The sequence below is a fragment of the Cydia strobilella genome, chromosome 8 (assembly GCF_947568885.1).
Source record: "Cydia strobilella chromosome 8, ilCydStro3.1, whole genome shotgun sequence".
NCBI lineage: Eukaryota > Metazoa > Arthropoda > Insecta > Lepidoptera > Tortricidae > Cydia > Cydia strobilella.
This window is the reverse complement of record NC_086048.1, coordinates 4,979,927-5,002,299: the sequence shown is the minus strand read 5'-3', so window position 1 is coordinate 5,002,299 and position 22,373 is coordinate 4,979,927. Positions and strand designations below refer to the sequence as shown.

Here is a 22,373-nt window from a genome sequence, read left to right as displayed (position 1 = left end):
TTTAGATATGGTTTAGATCTATTTTTAGAGCGAATAAGAATCTAACCTTGAAACGTGTCATCGTAAGTTCAATAACTTACAAGTTATATTATACGTGTCAAAGTTTTGTTTATCTATACTAAATTCTTCAACCCTTCATTTCACTACACTATCAAAATCATAACGTGTGCGTGAAGAGTACGTGTCCGATATCAGACACGACTGCTGCATTATTTTGTTTATAAATATTGATACTTGATTAATTTACCATGAAGTATTACTTAACGACACTGTTGATAGTTGTAAGTTTAACTATTCGTAGCGAATCATCGCTATTCGAAAGTGATTCGTGTTATTCCTTTGGAAGCGGTAATGTTTTTCCCGGCGGTGCCAGGAAAATAGATCATAAATTACAAGTTACAAAAGCCGTAAGTAAGTATATAGTATATAATTGACGAGCCCTATTGTTTCAACTTATTATAGAGTACATATTAAAATATGCTAAAAAATATATTTCTAGTAACTATCCGCTGATAACATTTAACCTTAGCTTGAAATTAGCTCCATCCAATCAAACACTTTTGATAAGGTGCTAAGTGTGCCAAAGGGAACCCAAGGAAAAAAGACTGAAGACACGAAAAGTGAAAATTTCATAGGGGTTGTAAAAAACCAAGGGGGCGGAGCCTAGAGGGGTGAGGGGGGGGGCGCTTCGCCCGAACGCCCGCTTCGTCGCCCCTGAAATCGCGAGCTGACCTCGAGGCTACTCCGCGAGCTTTCGATCTCAGCGGTTAAGTAACAGAGCACGGTCACGGCGGGCGAGGGCTGCCCTCCCTCCGCGGCTCCGTTTTTGGAATTGCTCTCTAGGGGTAGGACAGACAAGACCACGTGGATAGTGGAGTGCTCTGATTCGGTTTTAGGTGACCTTGACATTTTGGGTACCTTGAGATTTTCGTGACCTTGAAATTTTGGTGCATGCTTATTTTGACATACTCTATACCATACAATCATAAAAAGGAAGTGTCAACTCAATATGAATTCGCAACAACATTTTTTTCCAAGTCCTTCTAAATCATCACATTTTGGAGTGCTATCTCGGTATTTTTAAATTAAGTATAATAGTTTTTCAAGTAAAACCTGCTTATTTTGACGTATTCTGTAAGATACAATCATAAAAAAGTGTTAATTTGACATCACACCGACGATTTTTTTTTTAAGTCCTGGGTACCATTTGCTACACCCGAACTTTGTTTTTAAGGACCTGATTATATATTTTTTTGTTATAAATTGATGTGTAGGACATTCGTTTCCATATTTTAATAAGCTACTTTTCCTCTTACAGTTTCAAAACCAGCACCTGAGTGGGAGGCGACAGCAGTCGTCAATGGAGAATTTACACAGCTATCTTTGTCGAGTTTCAAAGGAAAATACCTCGTCTTCTTCTTCTACCCCCTAGACTTGTAAGTGATAAACAAGTTACAGAAGTATAGAAAACAAATTTATCACAGAAGTAGACTTGCTCATACCTACCAGAATTTACTAAAACACATTAACACACCATCTCTCTTTTCGTCAGTTGTGTAAAAAATATAAACAAATTGGAATCAACAGTAATCTGTGATTATTACAACAATTAAGTTGGTTTTGTCCCAAGGAAATAATTATTATATGTACTTTATATAAAATTACTTCATCTTTGATGTATTTGTTTCAGCACATTCGTTTGTCCCACGGAAATATTGGCGTTTTCTGAACGGATCGATGAGTTCAAGAAAATCAATACCGAAGTGGTGGCGTGTTCAGTCGACTCTCATTTCACTCATTTGGCGTGGATTAATACTCCCAGAAAAGAGGGTGGTCTAGGAAAAATCAACATTCCTTTACTTAGCGATCTCAGCCATTCCATTGCTAAAGATTATGGTGTATATTTAGAAGATCTGGGCCATACTTTGAGAGGCTTGTTCATTATTGATGACAAAGGCATATTAAGGCAGATTACTATGAACGATTTACCAGTAGGCCGATCTGTTGATGAGACCTTAAGATTGGTTCAAGCATTCCAATATACAGACAACCATGGCGAAGTGTGTCCAGCTGGATGGAAACCAGGACAAGACACGGTAAATCTATGTGTATATATCTATAATATTGAAATTGAAAATAGTTTTTATTATTTAGAATGGAATAATCATACAATATTTCCTTATTTCAGATCATTCCTAACCCAGATGAGAAAAAAAAGTACTTCGAAAAGATGGCAAAAAATTAAAAACTTCTGTTGATAAGCAGCTTACTGAAAACCAAGTTAATAATTAGCGTGGTATATTTTATTATAAATATCTTACTGTAGATTAACTAAATAATCGATTTCCGAATCCGATAAGAAAGATAACAATAGCCTTACGGGTAGCTAAAAACTACGATATAATCACAATTAGATTAGATCTGTTTGTCTTTTTATTAATAAGGGTAATACTCATGAAATATTTAATGAAGCAAGAAATGACAAATCAATTTAAATAAAAATCATTAATTTTAAAACAATTCACAAGTACCTAACTTAAATCATTTTTTTCATGTTCGCTGATTACCTATTAACAGTATTGCACGTTTCTGTTTAGATAATACCCCCGAAATATAACTATACCTAACCTATTGATAATTCTGTTCAGCGGTTGCTATGATATTCTGAAATGTATTTAAGGTATATTTCTTCCACTTTTATCATCACTTGAAATTTACGGTAAGACTGATAATGTTTACAATAAATTTATTTTAATAATGTTTCTGTTTTTTTGTTGTAATGTTATTTAAGGATCCATCTAAACTAACTCACTAACAGCTTTGACGTGACAAAGTTAGGAAGTGACAGAATAAAAGTTATATTTTACATATAAATTTGACGTTAATGGCGCAGAATTTGCGTGACACGTCTATTAATTGTATATTTGTTTGTTTGATTATTTGTATATTTGTTTGCCACCGTCGTAGTACAAAAAAAACCATAAAATTAAAATTACATAAAAAATAAATTACTGCACTAATATACTGTAATTAGGATCAATAGGTACCTGATTCTCTACCTACTCTAGCTAGTCTGTCCATCATTGTATACAGTTTATGTAACGTTTGCAGTTTCTGGTTTATTTTCCAGTCACTAAGATTATATTAAAAATATTTATTACGATATAATGGATTTCCTCCAATAAAAAATGTGTAGAAATCGTTTCATCAATATATTTCACTGATCAGGGATCCTGAAACAGGGAAACAATATAAATAATTTGTAACTTTTAATGATTATATTTTTTTAATTGTACCTTGTATGTTATTGTATATTGTTCTAATTGTTTACTGTGTGATTGCTACTCGGTTAAATTTAAATACTTACATTACAAAGTGTGAGACATTAATAAATGAGACGGGGGACTTGGACAAATCCACCTATTATTCAAGTAGTCTTTTTTTTATTAAAATTCAATTTAAAAATATATTCTGTAAGTAGGCCTCAAGCCTCAAAGGGCTCTTTTACAAGTCAATACAATATTTACGGTGACATGAAAAATACAAAGCAACATTTATAAATACAACAGCGAATACCTGGATAAACAATACATTACAATACTCATAAAATACTACTGATCCCTGTAAAATAACTTGTGCTACTGAATAAATCATTTTTAATTTAATTTAATTTAAAATAAATAATTATTACAATATAACAGAAATGTAGAGCGTAGAGCTTGAGCTTGTAGAGATGATTAGTAGTACATTAAATTTGGATATGTTAAAGGTCCCTAATGAAATGAATGAATGAATGAGGTATGTAAGTGAAAATACTAATAGCAATAGTCCAATAAGATTTGGAGGAAATAAGTGTTTCGGGTCAGGACTGTTAAAATTAGTCTTTGCATTTAACCCTTAAATGCATAATGATGTATATATGCATCGTATATTTGATGGTCCGTGGCTCAATATGCAGCTATCCAAAATCACATTTATTACTTTTATACAGCATGACACATCTATTTCAATTTATTAAAAAGTTATACAAAAAATCATGCATTTAAGGGTTAACAGTCCCACTCGACTAACATCATTTTCTAATGATTTACTAAAGTTTATTCCCATCTTTTTTAAGCTCAGCGGTATATAAGCCATTTGTATTCACAGACTCACCTTTCCTCAAAATATGTAATAGAAAAACCTTAGTAAAATAATAGGTACGATGCTATAAATTACGTCAAAAAAAGGAAGGAAAAAAAAACAAATAAATCAATCGATTAATCGATATTAATTATATTGACAAGTTGCACTAGTGAACAAAACAAACCCCGAAAAATTGAAAATTGATTGACATTTGACACTGACAATGACAATTTCAAGTTTTAATTCTCAACAATCTTCAGTACGCGACACGTGAACGTTATAATTTATAATTATTTATTACCAATGTTTATATACTTTTTATGTTGATTTTCATTTCACTTCATTGAATTTTGTCTTCGTGTAACTTACATACGATTTGGTAGAATAATATAAATTTCGTCAGGTTATTGATAAATAAGTAATTTAGTTGTTTTCACCTATTTAATTGCATTCACAATACGTATTTTGTTCCAGTTTTGATCCTGGTTTATGTGGTGGTGGTTTTGAACACGTATATGTTTGTATTTTTATAATGATATCTCTTCGTGCCGTATCTATTGCAAGAAGCATGACCCGATCCGCTTTGCGTCCCTCTGCATGCACTCAACAATACATAAGTACAATGATTGTTTATTTTTGCATGTTTTATTTATGATGTGATATCTATCTGGGGCCGATATATAAATGCCTGTATAATGTAATACTCGCTTAGTACACAGTACATTTGTGACCCCATTTACTCATAAAAAAGCAGTTGTGTGCTTGTATACTTGTTTATCAGTTCATAAATTATTCATGTACTTGATAATAAACAAGCCTGTGGTGCCATTAGTATGCTAATAGAGATTACCAAACTTTGCAGTCAAGTCTCCAAGCCAGCAGAAAAGAGCATTTTCATTAACTTCAATAAACATGGTAGACCCAAGGAGAGTTGTGAGTTTCGATGATATATCCAAGTACACACAGCAAACTGACAAGGTGATCATTGATGTCCGTAATCCTGATGAGGTCGCAAGTACTGGAAAAATACCATCAAGCATCAATATTCCATGTAAGACACTACAAAATCAGTTATTAAATAAATTCAATGTAAATAATGGTTTATAAATAAAGAGATAATTTACATTATATTCTTACCTATTTTTTGAATGTATGTGCATGTAGTACTACCTACACCTATTACTACCTACTTGCATTTACTTAAATACCTATTTGCATTTGTTTCAGTGGGCAATGTCGAGCCTGCATTAAGATCGATGTCAGATGAGCAGTTCAGACAGCATTATCAACGTAATAAACCCCAGCCTTCCAGTGAATTAATATTCTATTGTAAATCAGGAAGACGGGCATGTCAAGCTTTAGACACAGCACTCCAGCTTGGGTATTCAAAGTGAGTGATGGTTAGGGCTTGCAATCCAAGTCAAAAATCCTACTATACAACCTGTACTTCAGGCAATTATTAGGATAATATCCAGATCTCGACAATTACACCTTGATTGAAATTATAGTATAAGTTATAGTACTACCATACAGAAAGGAAACTTCCTACAAAACCGAAGTTTGACAGCGGTTCAGGGTTGAATCATGCTATCCCTTTGTAATTTATGGCACTATCGCTTTCGGCTATTAAGGGTTGTCAAAATTAAAGTATTATCTGTGGTCGTGCATGCAAAGGGATGTCAAGTTGTGCCAACCCTAATAATTGCTCAGAGCAATGCTGAGCGGAACGGAGCCGAGTTGGCCCGAAGCGAGGAGTTTCGCACCCCTGCTTCAGTGGCAGTGTAATGTTTTGCATTATCAAATCAAGTGGATCTGATAATGTAGACCAAACGTGGCAGTAGGAACTGTAATGAAAGAATTCAACCTTATTTGCCCTACAAAAATAGTTTTACATTTCTAACTGTATTTTCTTCTTGCAGTTCAAAAACTTATGTTGGAAGCTGGGACGAGTGGTCAAGCAAATCAGGACAAAAATGAGTGATAAATTTTGCATATAGGTAGGTATATTTGAAATTTTCATTATGCAAAATAGTCCTCATGCAAAACAAAACCGGTCAAGTGAGAGTTCTTTTAACTCACGCACGAGGGTTCCGTACAAAGTTTCAATTTTCTCATGTAACTATAATCACGAAAGACTTGACCAGAAGCACAATGGAGTTAGCAACTGTAAAAGGTTTGCATAGATGGCGCCATCATAGCTTGCCCCTTGTTCTATGAGATTTGGCTTAAATGGCTGGCATCCAGCAACAGCAGCACTACAACCACACGACTAAATTAATTGTTTTGTAATCTTCAATTTGAGCTCTTTCAAATGATATCCCACTTGATATGTTAACTAGATTTTGAAATTTTGTCCCCTCTTTATATTGGGCAATGGGCATTTTCCATAGTTAATAAAAATAAAAAATACACTTCCAATGTGTCAGGGTTAGCGTTCCAAATTTCAAATCAACAGCGTAGTTCTCGAGATATTTAGCAATGTGACAGACAGACGGACGGACAGAGTTGTACCATAACTACCATAAGGGTTCATTTTGTACCTTTTTGGTATGGAACCCTAAAAAGCCTTTTTTGTAAATAAAATGTGCAGTGTTAAACCTGCTGTGTTGCACACCTGTACAAAAAAATATCAACGAAAGAGGTGGCGTACATCATAGTTTTTCTTAACCTGTTAGGAGTTAGCTCCAGCCAGGTCCCTCTTGTGTTAACATAGAAAAAGACGGGTAGTCTATCTCGCCGCGAGATACTGTCGCGCCAATCATGTGCTAGGCCTGCAGCTGATATAAAGAGTAAATAAAAAAAAGATAAAATTATACCAACAATTTATTATAACAGTAGTGAAACAACACATTACGTAATTGACTTTGTCAACAAAACAAGACTCGTAAATAACAGTTTTATTATTTAGATTGCAGGACGGGTTGCTATGCAGTCTATCCGGCCTGTTGATTGCCAGCCCAGTCATTCCAGCTACCTAGATAATTCCTTGTACTAAAAAAAGAAAAAAAAAACACTTGAGTATATAATTTCTATGTCATTGTTTGAATTTCTTGTCTGTGTTTGATAATGATAAGGATACTAATCGAATTTTTAGTAATCTTTTTGCACTTTTTACAAAATGATTTGTCTAATCTATACTGTCTATACAAAATGTGACATGTTGTGACGAGGGGGAGAGGGGAGTCACAAACATTGTGACGTCACTTTAACTTCATCAGTAACCGAATATTGATTTATATTTTTTATTATTCGCTGTATCGAATGACGAGTTTTTGGAATGATAAATCATAAAATTCATAAATCATCGTTTCTATTTGTGTATTTTTTTTCCTAATCGGTTTTGTGTTATAAAATTTCTAATATTTCTCTTATCAGAAATATTTTTATTAAAATAATAATACCTAATACGAATTGCCAAATGTGAAGTCACACCAGGGGGGAGGGGTTTGCCAAATGTGACAAGGAGGGGAGGAGGGGTCAAAAAACCTAGAAATTCGTGTGAAGTAATTAATGGATGACCCCTAAATAAGTAAATAAAAAAAACATGTCAAACATGGTTCGCGGTAGTAGTTAGACATTTTACTAAGTTATGATGTGTGACTAATGTGACTTACTTTTTATATCCTGCATTGATAGCTTCCGCCTGAGCCTTGCCAGACCTCTTTCCAATCATGCAATAGAATATGATCTCAGTGTTTGCTGATGGCTTTGGCCTGTTGAAAGTCTTCTGGAACTGTTTGTCCGACATTTCACCGAGCACTTGTGGAACTGTACCCACTGGAACATGGAACAACCATTATGGTCAGTTTTTACATTATTTTGTAACATAGATTAGAAGCATTCCATGGGGTATCCCATACAAACACATTTTGTATTTTGTATCAGAATTTATTTTTCACTGTTTTTAGGGTTCCCTACCCAAATGGTTTTTTGCTCGTGTGTCACAGAAACAGGAAGTCCTATACCTACAAATTTTCAGAAAGTTCACGTTTGTACTAGATAATGGTAGTCAATTTCATGGAAGGCTCCATTAATGGTTTGTATATATACAAAAGTATTTGAAACCTTCAAATTTAAAAGCAATATGGTAAAACCTTTAGTCAGGGGAGAGGCATTTGCCCAGGAATGGGACACTCAAATAGGCTATGGAAAAAAAATGGTAAAACTGGGAGCCAGTCTAGCTTGATAACTAAAACTTACAGGGTATATTAATGCTATTTGGTATTTTCCCATGTTCCTTTACTTCATCAGGCTCCCTAACATCAACAATTAGAACAGAGGAGTTGGCTGTAGCTTTTTTCACATAATTGTAATCAGCAGTCAATGTCGGAGGTTCAATCTTTTCCGAATATAAACGCGCGAAATATCCATTTTGTGATCTAAAAGCTCTGGGACATATATCTGGAAAAGAGTGGGCAGATTAGTTTCTAGAATTATAGCCATCATTATGATATTTTACATGATGAATATTATTACAATAAGCAGCAAAATTGGAAAATTTCATTGAACTCTGCATCGCAGCGGCTTTCAGGCAGTTGTAGGTGGGCAGAATAATAGCCCGGCATATTCCACGGGTAAACATTTGCCGAAACATTGTTCTTGGGTATTGTTCCTTGTATATGCAATTTTTTTTATTTTCTATTTGAAGATATTTATATTATAAATAGTTATAGAAACAATAAGAATTTGAATTTTGGATACAACTTAATACGTGCCCAATACCAAGATTTCCTACTTTTGAAATGACATTTGTTTTTTTTTTTCTTGTTATGGCTTTTGTTAGATTAGCCAATGTCAGGTCGTGAAGGAATTAAAAGTTAGGGAAATCCAATCCTTTAAAAGTACAATTTCAAAACTCGTTTGTTTGACTTTTTTTTTGTATTTTATGGCCTGAGGGCCTACCGAGAACCACGTTCGACGTGTTGGCTTTCTGTCGCACTTGTAAAGTCGTACGTAAGTGTGGCAGAGAGCCAACCGCGAATCACGTTCGACGTGACCGTTTGACGTTAAAAGTCGGGGTTTGCCAAACTAAAAATTATTAAATTAAACTTTTTTTATCATATAAAAATAAGAAAACATCAGTTTTTATAGTCAGTAGAAAAAGGCGCGAACTTCAAATTTTCTAGACGATAACCCAGGGGGGGGGGGACACTAGGATTATAGCATGGAGACTGTATAAAGGAGCCAAATCTCTATGTATGAAAAGTGTCCATCAAAAAACAGTAACTAGGCGGCGCCACCATACACCGAAATACTACCAAAACCACCTACGTAATTTGGTCGGGTTATTTGTTACCTTATATGGTTCATGTTATACTCATGTCCCAGAGCCTAACTAGCGCCACCGGAGAGATTAGGAACTATTATTTAAAGCTTAACGCGTTTAGAGGGAAACCAGAGAAACTACGTCACCAGAAGTCACTATAAAATTGATACAATTTTAAGGCATGAATAAGTGACCCAAAAAGTAAGTATAATAGGTACCGTAATTAATCGTAACCGTACGGAAAGGACACTTCCTACAAACCCGAAGTTTGACAGCGATTCAGATTCAGCGATTGTCACCTTGGCTATGCCGGCTGCCGGCCTAGCCAAGGTGACAATCGCTATCGCTTCGCCATCGAAACGCTTTGTGTCTCTCTGTCACTCTTCCATAATATATTAGTATGACAGTTACGTTTCGATCGCTACACGGAGCGTAAGTGATTGGCATGTTGGCTACGCGGCCTGGGTCGAACTCAGAATAATGACTAAAGCATAGAAGTCGGGCAAAAATGCTTCGCAAATATGTATACCCGTACTTTACTTCCTTACGAATTAGATAATGTGCCGAAAAGAGATGCATATATGCTTGTTATTTCTCATTTACGTACGGTGTCATAAGTTTGATAATTTGCTAGGGATGTAACTGTGTCGACTTTTTATATCGATAAATTATGCATAAGTTTATGTGCCGTGTAAAAGAATAATCACGAAATTGGCAAATTGATAAGTCTGGCTAATGAAAGTTGAACCTGAAAAAACGCAGCATTTTCAAGAAATCTGTAGCAGGCGGCTCGTTGAAATGAAATGAAATGAAATGCGTGGAATACAAGGATTGCATAACTTTTATACTTTTTATAATTTTCATATTCTAAAAATCATTAAAAAGTATAAAAATTATGCAATCCTTGGAATCAAAGAGCCGCCTGATATGAGGATTAATGCATGTACCTAATATAGCTTTTATCTCATTTGCAGTCTACCACTCAGAACCGTCTAACTATACCTCTCGTTTTTTTATCATTAGAAAGAAGGCGAGCGATCTTAACGTGTCGTTTTATCGAAAAACACTTTGAAAATAAGTCACAACAAATATAATATACGATCATTTACATACTTTTGCTTTTATAAGTAAAATATTGCTATATTTATAAAAAAACTTGTCAATAAAAAGACACGTGGAAATGGTTTACCGTTTTTTCTAATGCTAAAAGACTAAGTATAGTTTCTAGTCATGTACAGTCAGCTGCAGAGAAAAGGCACCCCCCCTGCATACAAAGTTCTGTAAATTAGTATGGACGTGGGGTACCTTTTCTGTGCAGCTGACTGTACCAAATAGGAAATGAAAAAAAAAAACGTTCGTGTAATATTTTTTTTATATTTAATAATTGGGAATATTACGCGAAACTCGGCGTAGGTGGCGCAACTATCACAATCTGAGGGTCTATCGCGAAACAAGAAAATCGAACTTTCGTTATCTAACATCTCTGTCACTCTTGCGTATTCAAGCGATAAAGAGGCAGCTAGATAACGAAATTTCGGATTCGAGTTTTCCGGTAGGTCCCCTGAAAACTTGTCAAAAACCTGTTAAAGGTACAGTATGAAGAAGTTACTCTACGGTACACTAAAAAAGCTAGTGCTGCACTCTGGTGGCAGAACATTGCAGTAATATTCCCTATTCCTCGTCCTTTGGAAATCTGAAATAAAAAATTGAGTTTTGTGACCAACAATATTAATAAAAGGAAAATTCATCAATGATCATTAATGTCTTTTTTATTAGGGTTCCGTACCCAAAGGGTAAAAACGGGACCCTATTACTAATACTTCGCTGTCCGTCTGTCTGTCACCAGGCTGTATCTCATGAACCGTGATAGCTAGACAGTTGAAATTTTCACAGATGAGTATTTCTGTTGCCGCTATAACAACAAATACTAAAAAGTACGGTCCCCTTGGTGCGCGCGTCCGACCCGCACTTGACCGGTTTTTAGTATTAAACTATAGTCTGGCAAACACAATCTGTCAGTAAGTAAGAACAAAGAAAACTATAGGTACAGTCGAAGGCAAAAATATCGATCCAGACAAATGGCTTAAAAATATGTGAACACGATTTTATTGTCTGAGCGTACACATATTTTTGAGACTTTGGGAATGTATATATATTTATGCCCTTGACTGTACTCATCAATTAAAATGAATGAGACAGTCCTGGGCCAAACTATAAGAAAGCTGTAAATGTCGATAGGTTATTGATCTGAGGTCGATACATCACTATGCCAAAAATATAACCTTTCATACTTAGCAGAAAAGTTCGAAAATATATGCAAAAATCTATATAGACTTGAATGCAAGTAATAATTACATAAACAACATATAGATTTCTATGTTTAGGGTCAGGTCCTATAAATTAATTTCTTCAAAATTGAACAAAACTCACCGATTAAAGGTTATCGGTTCGTGCGTATTTTCTTTTCTTTCTGTATGCGATTTACAGCCCTCGATCACACAAGACATTATCACAAAGGGAACTTCAAACCATTACAAATAAAAACTCAGCACGTTTTCCAACAATCTTTCAGGAATAGCAACAATATAATTAAAATAAACCAACATGACCGCTGAAACATCCCGAAATATTTCAACTAAAATAATACGACTATGTCAAGTTGTTACAGTTGTCACCTACCTGTGAAATAACGAACATATATTTTATTTGGCTGGATTATATTATAGAACCACATAGGACCATTTGACATTTCCCTCAGTTTATTCGTCACTATCTTATCTGTGGTCGTGCACTTAAAAAAAAAAAAGCAAAGGGACGTCAAGTTGTGTCAACCTTGATAATTGCTCGGAGCAATGCTGAGCCGAACGGAGCCGAGTTTGCCGAGAGGAGGAGTGTCTGTGTGTGTGTGGTTTGTTGTCGAATATCGGGTTATTTGTTATTTTATTTCATTTCATTTATTGCAATTTTAAGTGCTAAGGAGATGTAAAAAAAAAACAATTTATTCCCAAATTAATCAAATATAATATTTTTTTACATTATTTATTGACCAGCTTCCAACATTTCCATTAAGCGACGACGCATGATCTTTCCCGTCTGGTTTCTGGGTATTTCCGGAACAAATATTACGCCGCCTCTCAGATGCATGTATGGTGGTACCTGAAAACATGCATTTAAAGTTTATAAAAAAAAACCGGACAAGCGCGAGTCGTATTCGACCACCGATGGTTCCGTACTTTTTAGTATTTGTTGTTATAGCGGCAACAGAAATTCATCATCTGTGGAAATTTAAACTGTCTAGTCTAGCTATCATTGTTCCTGAGATACAGCCTGGTGACAGACAGACGGACAGTGGAGCTTAGTAATAGGGTCCCGTTTTTACCTTTTGGGTACGGAACCCTAAAAATATAACCACTGAGTGTGCGGGCGGAAAGAGAAAGTCGTGAAATGTATGGGATCCAATGTGGATCCAACCCAACGACCCTTTTCATTCCGCACAGACTCTACAAACGCGTAGTGGACACTTTTCGTACATAGAGATTTGGCTCCTTTATATAGTCTCCATGTACAGTATACTGTAGCCTGCCCTACCCTATAGGGTATTTTACTGAAATGTAGGTATATTTTTCACATCACCCATTTGAAAAAGGGTTTTTTCTTGTCTGCTAGCACTGATCAGTGGCACTTTTTTTCCCTGCTAGGAAGGATCAAAGTGACAATTTTCTGTTCTAGGACACGATTTTATTTCTTTTTTAGGGTTTGGATACGCCAAAGGGTAAAACGGGACCATATTACTAACTATGCTGTCTGTCTGTCTGTCTGTCTATCTCCAGGCTGACATCTCATGAACCGTGGTTAGACGGATGAAAATTTCCCAGATGATGTATTTCTGTTGCCGCTATAACAACAAATACTAAAAAGTACGGAACCCTCGGTGGGCGAGTCCGGCTCGCACTTGTAATATTTTTTTTAGCTTAAATAATATTTTGGAACAATAATTTCCTCATAGGTGATGCGAAAAGCAGTAGGTATGTGTCACATGGTAGCACACACAGGATTATATTTTAGAATCCCTCGCTACGTTCGAGATTCAATTGTAGAACCCTTCGCTTCCTTCAGGATTCAATGTAAGCCCTCGCCATGAATATGTAATTTTGCTCCCTTTGTGACACAATCTACTATTGGTATGTAAACAAACCGCTGTAGTTATTACGAGTATGTAGCCGATGAGCTCCCGCTCAGAGCTAGAGCCACGCTGCCGGGCCACGAAGGCCACCGGGTCCTCGCCGATGTCTCCCGCCGGCTTGCCCACGACGCCTGCCTCGTGCACGCCCGGATGTAGCTCCAGGATAGTCTCTAGCTCCGATGGAGCCGTCTATGAACCGATAACATATATTATTGGTATGTAAACAAACCGCTGTAGCTATGTAGTCGATGAGCTCCCGCTCCGAAACGCTAGACCCAGGCTGCCGGACCACGAAGGCCACCGGGTCCTCACCGATGTCTCCCGCCGGCTTGCCCACGACGCCTGCCTCGTGCACGCCCGGATGTAGCTCCAGGACAGTCTCGAGCTCTGACGGAGCCGTCTATGAACCGATAATAGTTATTGATACATACTTGTTTTACAAGGGGGCAAAGTTGTTGTTTAACACCTCGTGCTAATAATTATTGATATCCGAGCAAGCAAAAGATTCTAAAATTAAGACACGAGCGTAACAATAAAGGGGATCGAATAGTGAAATCTTGAGAGTTGCGAGGGTTTCAAGGCACGAGGGTTAAACAAACTTTGCTCCCGAGTGAAACACAATTATTTTCAGAAAATTCACAAAACAAAACTAACCTTTTTGAATAGAATGCGAACGTTTTTTGAATAGAATGCGTTTCGGTCAAATGAAACATTTTTCGAAATAGTGATAGGATTCCAGGTCCAAATAATACACCCACCTTATATCCATCATAGAATATAATCTCCTTAAGCCTGCCGACTATGTAAAAGTATTTGTCTTCATCGTAGTATCCCAAGTCTCCAGTTGGAAAGAAACCATTCTCGTCTAGATACCCTGACCGGTCCATCCCAATGTAACCCTTCATAAATAGAGGACCAGCGCGCAAACGTATTTCTCCGCGCTGGTTGGCTCCTAGAGTTTCACCCGTTTTTGGATCGATTACCTAAAATTAAACAGATTTTTGTTGGCGGACTGGGGCTCGTTTCTCGAAAGCTTGTAACTTGTAAGACAAGTGGAAGTTCCTTTATAACAAAAGCTGTCAAAAAGTGACATCCGCTTGTATTACAAGTTACAAGCTTTTGAGAAACGAGCCCTTGCTCGATATATTTTTGTCAAGATTTGCGCTAACTGATTCGTCGTAAACGAATATTGTAAGTATTAGTAACGTCTCGGCTCGTACAATGGTTTGTCTCGACGCACACGCGCATCTACTTAAAGTGCAGGCAGACTTATATAATAGTGACTAAGTCATTCAGCATTCTGAATAAAGTAAGGTGTATCAAGTGCTATCTTATCGGCGGACTGTTTCTGTTGAGGTTGAGAGGGACAGTGAAAGGTATTAGCAGAAAGTGTCCTCCGAACGGATAAGTAGATGTAATAACCCCTTATCAAGCGCAATTATAAATAAACGGAATCAATACCCTTAAACGCAGGAACTGTACCTTTATGTAGGTTATAGTTAGTTGGTACGTAATAACATATACTCATCTATGGTTGGTACCTTCAAAGTTATTCCAGGGTAAACCGAACCAACACTTCCACTTTTAGGTCCTTTAACACCGAATCTCTCCGACGTGAAGCAGCCAGACTCAGTACTGCCATATACTTGTATTACATCTCTTAGTGTCGGCAATCTATAAGTGAATTTGCAAACTTGAAAATCATCAAGAAACAAAGTCAATGAACTAAGGTAGGCAAAGTAGGGTAGTAGGTACTTAATTATTATACAATCTTAACCTTCAAAATATTTATCAGTACGGTTTTTTACTCACTATTATTTTTAGACGCAGTGCACGACGTACAACCGCCGCGGACACTCGTGCCTGAGGATGGATTCCCAAAGAATCCGAAACATGTCGCCAAAAGCGTCTAAAAATAATAGTGAGTAAAAAACCGTACTGATAAATATTTTGAAATATGTCTCACGATAGTTTAAGTGCGATTAATCTTAACCTTGTACGGGACTCAAAATAAGCACTCGAAGAAATGTCGAACTTTGCTCTCTCCTTGCACTAATACCTATCTGATAAGCCTGTAATGTGTAGGTACCGTACCTGTACCTACACGTGCATTGGGTTAAAATATACTCGTATATTTTAAAGACACCACAACGATTTTATGGACCTTAAAGTCTTAGTCAATCAGTTAATGTGCCAATTAATGCATTTGGAATAAAGTAAATGAACATGAAAAAAATAAAATATTTTGTATTATAAGGTAGTTGTTTAGCCCGCTCCAGCAGACTACACGGGTACGCGGCGCGAAGCCGCAAACGCGAGTGTGGAGTCGATTTCGCTGATTGGCGAACTAGAGTCTCCACATTCGCGCCGCGATTTGCGCACAAGTGTGGAGGGCCCTTTTGATGTGTAGCAACTCGACAAGAGAGCAAAGTTGGATTTTGCTGATTATAGCTACTGAAGTCCTGAGGAACCGGAAGATTTTAATTAAAATGAAATCAAAATGCGATTTAATTTTACTCGCTATGTTTTCGCAACAACGTTTGTTAGAGCTGCTGAGGAGAAAATAACTGCGGTTGCTATTGCTAATATTGCTTGCTTATCGGATCCCGAAAGTTGACTAAAGGATGACTTAACTCATGCTAGAACGGTCCGAGCCCGGGCCAACACTTCTGTTTTCTATAGAAAGCATCACGTGATCACTGTCATTGTCATAGAAAAATAAGTATCCTGCGCTCCGGCCCGGGCCCGGACCATTCCAGCATGAATAATCCTTAATAGTTAATAAATAGTCAATGCGCATGTAACACTGAAAGTGTATAAATAACATAAAAGAGTGATAAATACCTTTTTTTGAGCAAGTCAATAGTTTGACCGCCTAGAGGAGATGAACGACTATATATAAATTTTAGTGAACTCAGGTCGTACTGTTGTACTGCTAGTTCTGTTTTAACCAGGTAGCCGACGAATGAAGGAACTAACATAGCGAGATCAACCTAGAAAAATATTGAGTTAGCGTTATTTCACTTAGGTATTATAGCCTATAGGGTATTTGACTGTATTTAAAATAAATTATTTTACACCATGCGTGAAATAAAGCACCAGAAGATTTTTAATAGAGAAACAATTCCTATTTATATAAAACACTAGCATGTGACGTCATTTATACGGGTTTTAAAATACTATTTTAAAACCCGTATAAAACTATAAAGAGTAGGTAATTTGATTGTGACGTCACATGCTAGTGTTTTATATAAATTCCATAGAATCCATAGTAACAAAATCGTTTTGACAGTTCGAAAAAAACCGGTCAAGTGCGATTCGGACTCACGCACGAAGGGTTCCGTACCATTTTATTATGTTTTTAGTTTTTGTTGTTATAGCGGCAACAGAAATACATGATCTGTGAAAATTTCAGTTGTCTAGCCATCACGGTTCACGAGATACAGCCCGGTGACAGACGGACGGACAGCGGAGTCTTAGTAATAGGGTCCCGTTTTAACGGAACCCTAAAAAGAAACTGATTTGATAGTATTTTACTTACTTATTTATACTAGTAGTTAAATTCCCTATTTTCCACAACCGCGACATTTCATTATGAGCACAGAAGCTAATACATTCGCAGCGTCTTACGTAAGCGTTCGCGTTCGCAACGAGATCGCCCGCGTAGGACACTTCTATAGGTATATATCAATATCAAAGGATTACTTCACCCCGCGCTGCTTTAGCTTCGCTTCGCGTTCGCGTGTTGTTCGCCTACGTAGTACGCTGCGTGTTTCTTCTTTAAATGAACCAAGATTATAGGCATTCAAGTGTTAGGTCTATATATCTTAATCAACCATCCTAAACCCTTGCTAAAGAGTCTAAAACGAATAGATTATTGTTAGTTTACTAACTTAGTATATATGTAAATATATCTCATACTTAACACTTTCGCTGTAGTGTGTATTCGCTTATGATCTATTCTACCCTTTTTGGTTATAGTTTCGAAATTAACGATAGAATTTCAACTACAACTGTTAGTACTTTTTTTCTGTTTGTTGATGTTTTAAAAACGCATACCTTACATAGCTGAATAGCCTTCACTATATTTTCAATCGTAACGTCGTCCACAAATACAATTTTTCTCCCGAGCGTCATGTACATGTAAGTCATTAATGTGTCGAAATCGTGAAACCATTCTCCTATTATAAACATGGTTTTCAGAGACTCGTCCTCGAAACTAAAAACAAAAAAATATTAACCATTCACTTTTGTAAATAAGTAACAAAACCATTCGGTGACTTCCTGCAAGGATGTAGTCATCAATTGTGGTATTTTCTATAAAAAGGGACCTTATTGTCGATGGCGCTTACGCCATTATAAACGATGCTCCGATATAAATACAATGCCGCGCCACGCTGTGCGGCGTAAGCGCCATCGACAATAAGGTCCCCTTTTCATAGAAAATGCCCCAATTTTCTTACGTACCCATGTGGCTGGCATCTTAATATTGAGTTTAAATGCGTCAGTTGGACTCCCTTTGGCATACCAGTGGTTCCCGACGAATACAGGATAACTGCGGTATCTGTTTGACCCTGCACAGTGGCAGGCTCAAAAGTGGCCAAGTCTGCCACTTTCGGCACCGTCTTTAACGATACTTCTATATCGTCATTTTCATCAAAACATATGAAATGCTCAATGAAATCACATACTTTTAAAACGTCCTTATATTTTTCCCAAAATAGTTGAGAACATATGAAATATTTAGGCATAGATAATTTCAGTTTATGCTCTAGGGCCGCTGGAAAAAACCAAAATAATTGAATGATATGTTATCTCAGCAATAAAAAAAATTGAGCTCGTTTCCTTGCCTCCTTAGTTAACATAAATATAGCATTATCATACTGACCTCTCCCAGTTTCCAAATCAATTGGAGTATAAGCTGCCCCAGTAAACATCACAGCCATGGCAGTAGGAATAAATTGGATTCGTTTCTCGCTGCCGATACCAACAGTTTGTCCATTTCCCACTCCCAAGTCTCTCAGGAAAACTGCGACATTCACTGCGTATTCAATTAATTCCTTGTATGTCATTTTCTCCCCGGACAGAGGGTTTTCCTAACAGGTAATGAAAATTGTTAATTAAAGAGGAAAGTTAATTTTTCTTGCGAGTATTTATTTTGAGTCCCGAGAAAGCGAAAGATTCTATAATTGAATCACGAGCGAAGCTAGTGATTCTAAGTTAGAATCTTGAGCGTAGCGATGGACTCAAAAACACGAGATGTAAAATAACTTTGCTCTCGGGTTGCACATATAATTTTTCACCTCAGTAGTGAGAACATATTACGGTTATAATGTATTTCGAATTACACAGATTAATACAGTGAAACAAAAAATAATAATAACAATAAAAAAAAGTAATAGAAGTATGAAGTGGCAGTTTCCTCACTCCAGGGAGTGACGAAAGTAGGCTTGTTCGAGCTGCTGAGGTGAAATAGTTATTTGTTATACAAGGGTGCAAAGTTGTATTTTACCCGCGAGTGTGGAATTGAAACACGAGCAAGCGAAAGGATTATATAGTTGAACCACGAGCGAAGCGAGTGGTTCTAAAATAGAATCCTGAGCGTAGCAAGTGTTTCAACACACGAGAAGTAAAATACATTTGCACCCGTGTGTAACACAAAACTTTTCACCTCACTATAGCGAGGAAAGTGCAACATCCACAGGCGTTAGATCATCTTCATCACTGAAATCACTCATTTTTTTACGATATTATAACAAAAAACTGGAAATTCTGTATTTTTACGTGAGAAGTTTTTAAGTAAAAATTTTGTTGACAATGTTGACATTTCTGACGTATGAAATGTCAATGATGCGTTTTGAAATTGCATCGACTCAACTTGTGCGTTCAGAATTATATTAAACATCATTATTCAAAAACAAACGTTTCTTATGGAACTTTAAGGTTTATGACATAAAATCATTAAATAAAGCTAAATTTGGTATTTTTATTAGATTCTTAAACCATTTGTTTAATGATAATTAATATCAAACGAATCATTATTATAAGCGTTTTACGTTTTGTTATCTGTCAAGCTACTTAAACACGCTCCATTTAAGGTCAAATTACTTTCCCCACTAGTGGATAAAATGCGTTTTTCCCCGCTTGTTTTAAAGGATAAAAGACAACTTTCCGAGCTAGTGAGGGGAAAAGATATTTTTAGGTCAGTTCTGAAACACCGTACAAATGACCCGCCTCTGGACGCATGCAACTTCACGGTGTCACTTGTGTGTTGTCAAAGCTCTCTTCATTATGAAGAACCCTATTCACCTGTTCTTCTAGAAAACTTTTTCCTTTTTTTCGTGTAAATAACTTACCATTGCTATTTCGCTACTTTTGCAAAACGATTTTATCCGATCAAACAGATATTTTCCGAAATTTAAATGTGCTGGCACTTGAATATTTTCATCGCCATATACGTAGAGACTATTCTTAAACATCGTACACATTTTATTTAAAACAACTTTTTTTTATATTGGTACTTTGGGTTTTAGAAAATATGTAAAAGAAAATATGCTGTACGTCTTGATGCGATAGTCTGTTAGCAACAAACAGTAGAATTACCTTTGTAAAATTCCCTAATATAGTTTGTCAAAGGACTGTCTCATTTCAAACATAGATAGAGAGAATCATACTATCTTTGTCTTAAACTAGTACTAAAAGAAAAGGATGAGTATAGATTTTTTTGTTCTTATTTACTGCCAATTTGGTTTAACCATATTTACCTATATAATAGCGTTATCAGCTAAACTAAATAATACCTAATAAAAAGACAAGTCAATATGATAAGCTAATTTTGTTGTTTCCGCTAGCAACAGACGTTATGAGGAAAGGACGTCATTTATAGTGTATGTTTAGGGTTCCGCACCAAAAAGGTAAAAAAGAACTGGTGCGACTCTGTTGGTCAGTCTGTCTGTAAGTCGGTTACATTGCTTTGAGTTAAATATGCAATCGATATCAAATTTGGAATATGTAGTTATGAACAAGGCACTCAGACGCCATCGATATATCGAGACCCCTCTCGTCTTTTCAGTCTAGTTACTAGGTCAAGTGGGGTATCATTGAAACAGCTTGAGTTGTATATTCCAAAACATTTTTTTACAGTAAAAAAAAAGATTTATGAAGAAAATGAAAAAAAATCTGCAGAGAAACTAGATGTAGTTTTGTGGAAATTGTGAAGCTTTACAATAACTTGTATTTTTTAACTCTTTATCTTCTAATAAAACAATAAAATAGAACCGTTTTTCCCCCGAAGAGTAAAAAAAACGGTAAGTGATTTATCAACCAGTAGCGCCATCTATCGCGCCACTCAAGCACTAATGTCATCCGGTTGCTGGCGCTCGATTGCTTTCTCCTCGTACCAGTGCCGGCCCGAGTCCTTGATCAGGGTATTCAGGGTAGAGCAAAATCGGGTTTTGGCGCCCTTCGTTGAAGAGCTTTTTACCCAAAAGCAAAACCAACCGTATTTTGGGCCCGCGTCACACTTCGCGTCTTTTAAAACTTTTTTTTTGTCATTTGCCATTTTGGCGCCCCCCTTGCCATCCGGCGCCTAGAGCGGCCGCTCCACTCGCTCTACCTACATATTATTAATCTGTGGCTCTACCCTAGATCCGGCCCTGCCTCGTACCATATAAGATATTATAATACTCTTTGCATATAAGCAAAGCTCTCAAGCTTGCTTATAACTTATTATATCCTCTTTAGCAAGCTCTATCTTATTATATCCTCTTTGATATAAGCAAAGACAGGGTTATGGATGGTATAGAAAGGATGCCAATCTCTTATGGCAGAATTGTTGCAAAAGTGACCGCTTTCAGCTTTAAATAATAGTTCCTAATCTCTCCGGTGGCGCTAGTTAGGCTCTGGGACATGAGTATAACATGAACCATATAAGGCAACAAATAACCCGACCAAATTACGTAGGTTGTTTTTGGTAGTATTTCGGTGTATGGTGGCGCCGCCTAATTACTGTTTTTTGATGGACACTTTTCATACATAGAGATTTGGCTCCTTTATATAGTCTCCATGGACAGGGTGGCTAAAAAATAAGTGCATTCCCGTTACCAGGGAAGTTTTTGGGTTATACTAAGCAACTTTTACTATGCGGCCAACCACGAAATCGCAAAAAAAAATTTACCCTCCTATAGAAAATGAACCAGACAAGATGTATGAAACAGACAATTTTTTTTTCGCGATTTCGGGGTTGGTCCCATAGTAAAAGTTGCTCAGTATAATCCCAAAACCTCCCTGGCAACGGGAATGCACTTATTTTTTAGCCAGCGTGTATATCTCGTCCGTATAAGATGAATAAAGTCTAACTAAGGAAAAAACGTGCCTCTGAAATCAAGAAAATTTGATTCTCGCACAGATGGCTCTACCACCAAAACCAACCTTTGGCTTATTCTCGTTTAAATGGCGTTGCTAACGGTTTCGTTTGTTATTTAACAATTTTAACACATAAAATAACATGGGTCAAAATCATATAAAAAAAAAAGTTTATTTCAGGCTTTTAGCCCATAATACAAATACATGACGACACAAAATAATAATAAAAGCAAAATTAAAAATAATGTCAACAACAATGATTACTTAACTAAGTATATACCTACGTCATTTAGCCCAGTTATGGGACACTGGTGCATGCAATGAGGGCTATCGTTTTTTTGCTCCCCAGTTGGCGCCTCTGTTGATGGTGGTCCAAAAGACTAAAGAACAGCTGTCAGTCATTGAAGTGACATCTGACATTTCGAACTATGGAAA

General features: G+C 36.5%; 4 protein-coding genes across 7 annotated transcripts; 2 read left to right on the top strand and 2 right to left on the bottom strand.

Annotated features, from left to right (window-relative positions):
• Window positions 1–159: 159 nt before the first annotated feature.
• LOC134743496 (peroxiredoxin) lies at window positions 160–2,760 on the top strand. Its single transcript, XM_063676950.1, has 4 exons — window positions 160–411; window positions 1,319–1,436; window positions 1,691–2,096; window positions 2,189–2,760. Exons 1-4 carry the CDS (start codon window positions 249–251, stop codon window positions 2,243–2,245), a joined length of 744 nt encoding a protein of 247 aa, XP_063533020.1. The 5' UTR covers window positions 160–248; the 3' UTR covers window positions 2,246–2,760.
• A 1,631-nt stretch (window positions 2,761–4,391) lies between these two features.
• On the top strand, window positions 4,392–7,372 carry LOC134743495 (rhodanese domain-containing protein CG4456-like). 4 transcript variants are annotated; one of them, XM_063676945.1, is made up of 6 exons: window positions 4,434–4,504; window positions 4,600–4,742; window positions 4,988–5,176; window positions 5,353–5,515; window positions 6,045–6,122; window positions 7,034–7,372. In XM_063676945.1, the coding sequence occupies exons 2-5, from the start codon at window positions 4,658–4,660 to the stop codon at window positions 6,100–6,102; spliced, it is 495 nt and encodes a 164-aa protein (XP_063533015.1). In that variant the 5' UTR covers window positions 4,434–4,504; window positions 4,600–4,657; the 3' UTR covers window positions 6,103–6,122; window positions 7,034–7,372. The 4 variants fall into 4 exon arrangements, with proteins under 4 accessions (XP_063533018.1, XP_063533016.1, XP_063533015.1 ...); XM_063676948.1 differs by lacking the exon at window positions 4,600–4,742 and having other exon boundaries at window positions 4,392–4,504; window positions 7,034–7,369; XM_063676946.1 differs by lacking the exon at window positions 4,600–4,742 and having other exon boundaries at window positions 4,409–4,543; window positions 7,034–7,369.
• Window positions 6,931–8,865, bottom strand: LOC134743494 (uncharacterized). Its single transcript, XM_063676944.1, has 4 exons — window positions 8,602–8,865; window positions 8,326–8,526; window positions 7,740–7,902; window positions 6,931–7,116 (listed from the first exon to the last, which is right to left on the bottom strand). Exons 1-4 carry the CDS (start codon window positions 8,717–8,719, stop codon window positions 7,059–7,061), a joined length of 540 nt encoding a protein of 179 aa, XP_063533014.1. The 5' UTR covers window positions 8,720–8,865; the 3' UTR covers window positions 6,931–7,058.
• A 3,565-nt stretch (window positions 8,866–12,430) lies between these two features.
• LOC134743349 (luciferin 4-monooxygenase-like) lies at window positions 12,431–20,053 on the bottom strand. Its single transcript, XM_063676741.1, has 9 exons — window positions 19,931–20,053; window positions 18,463–18,670; window positions 18,042–18,354; window positions 17,634–17,793; window positions 16,419–16,567; window positions 15,116–15,248; window positions 14,333–14,557; window positions 13,804–13,974; window positions 12,431–12,547 (listed from the first exon to the last, which is right to left on the bottom strand). Exons 1-9 carry the CDS (start codon window positions 20,051–20,053, stop codon window positions 12,431–12,433), a joined length of 1,599 nt encoding a protein of 532 aa, XP_063532811.1.
• Window positions 20,054–22,373: the final 2,320 nt, after the last annotated feature.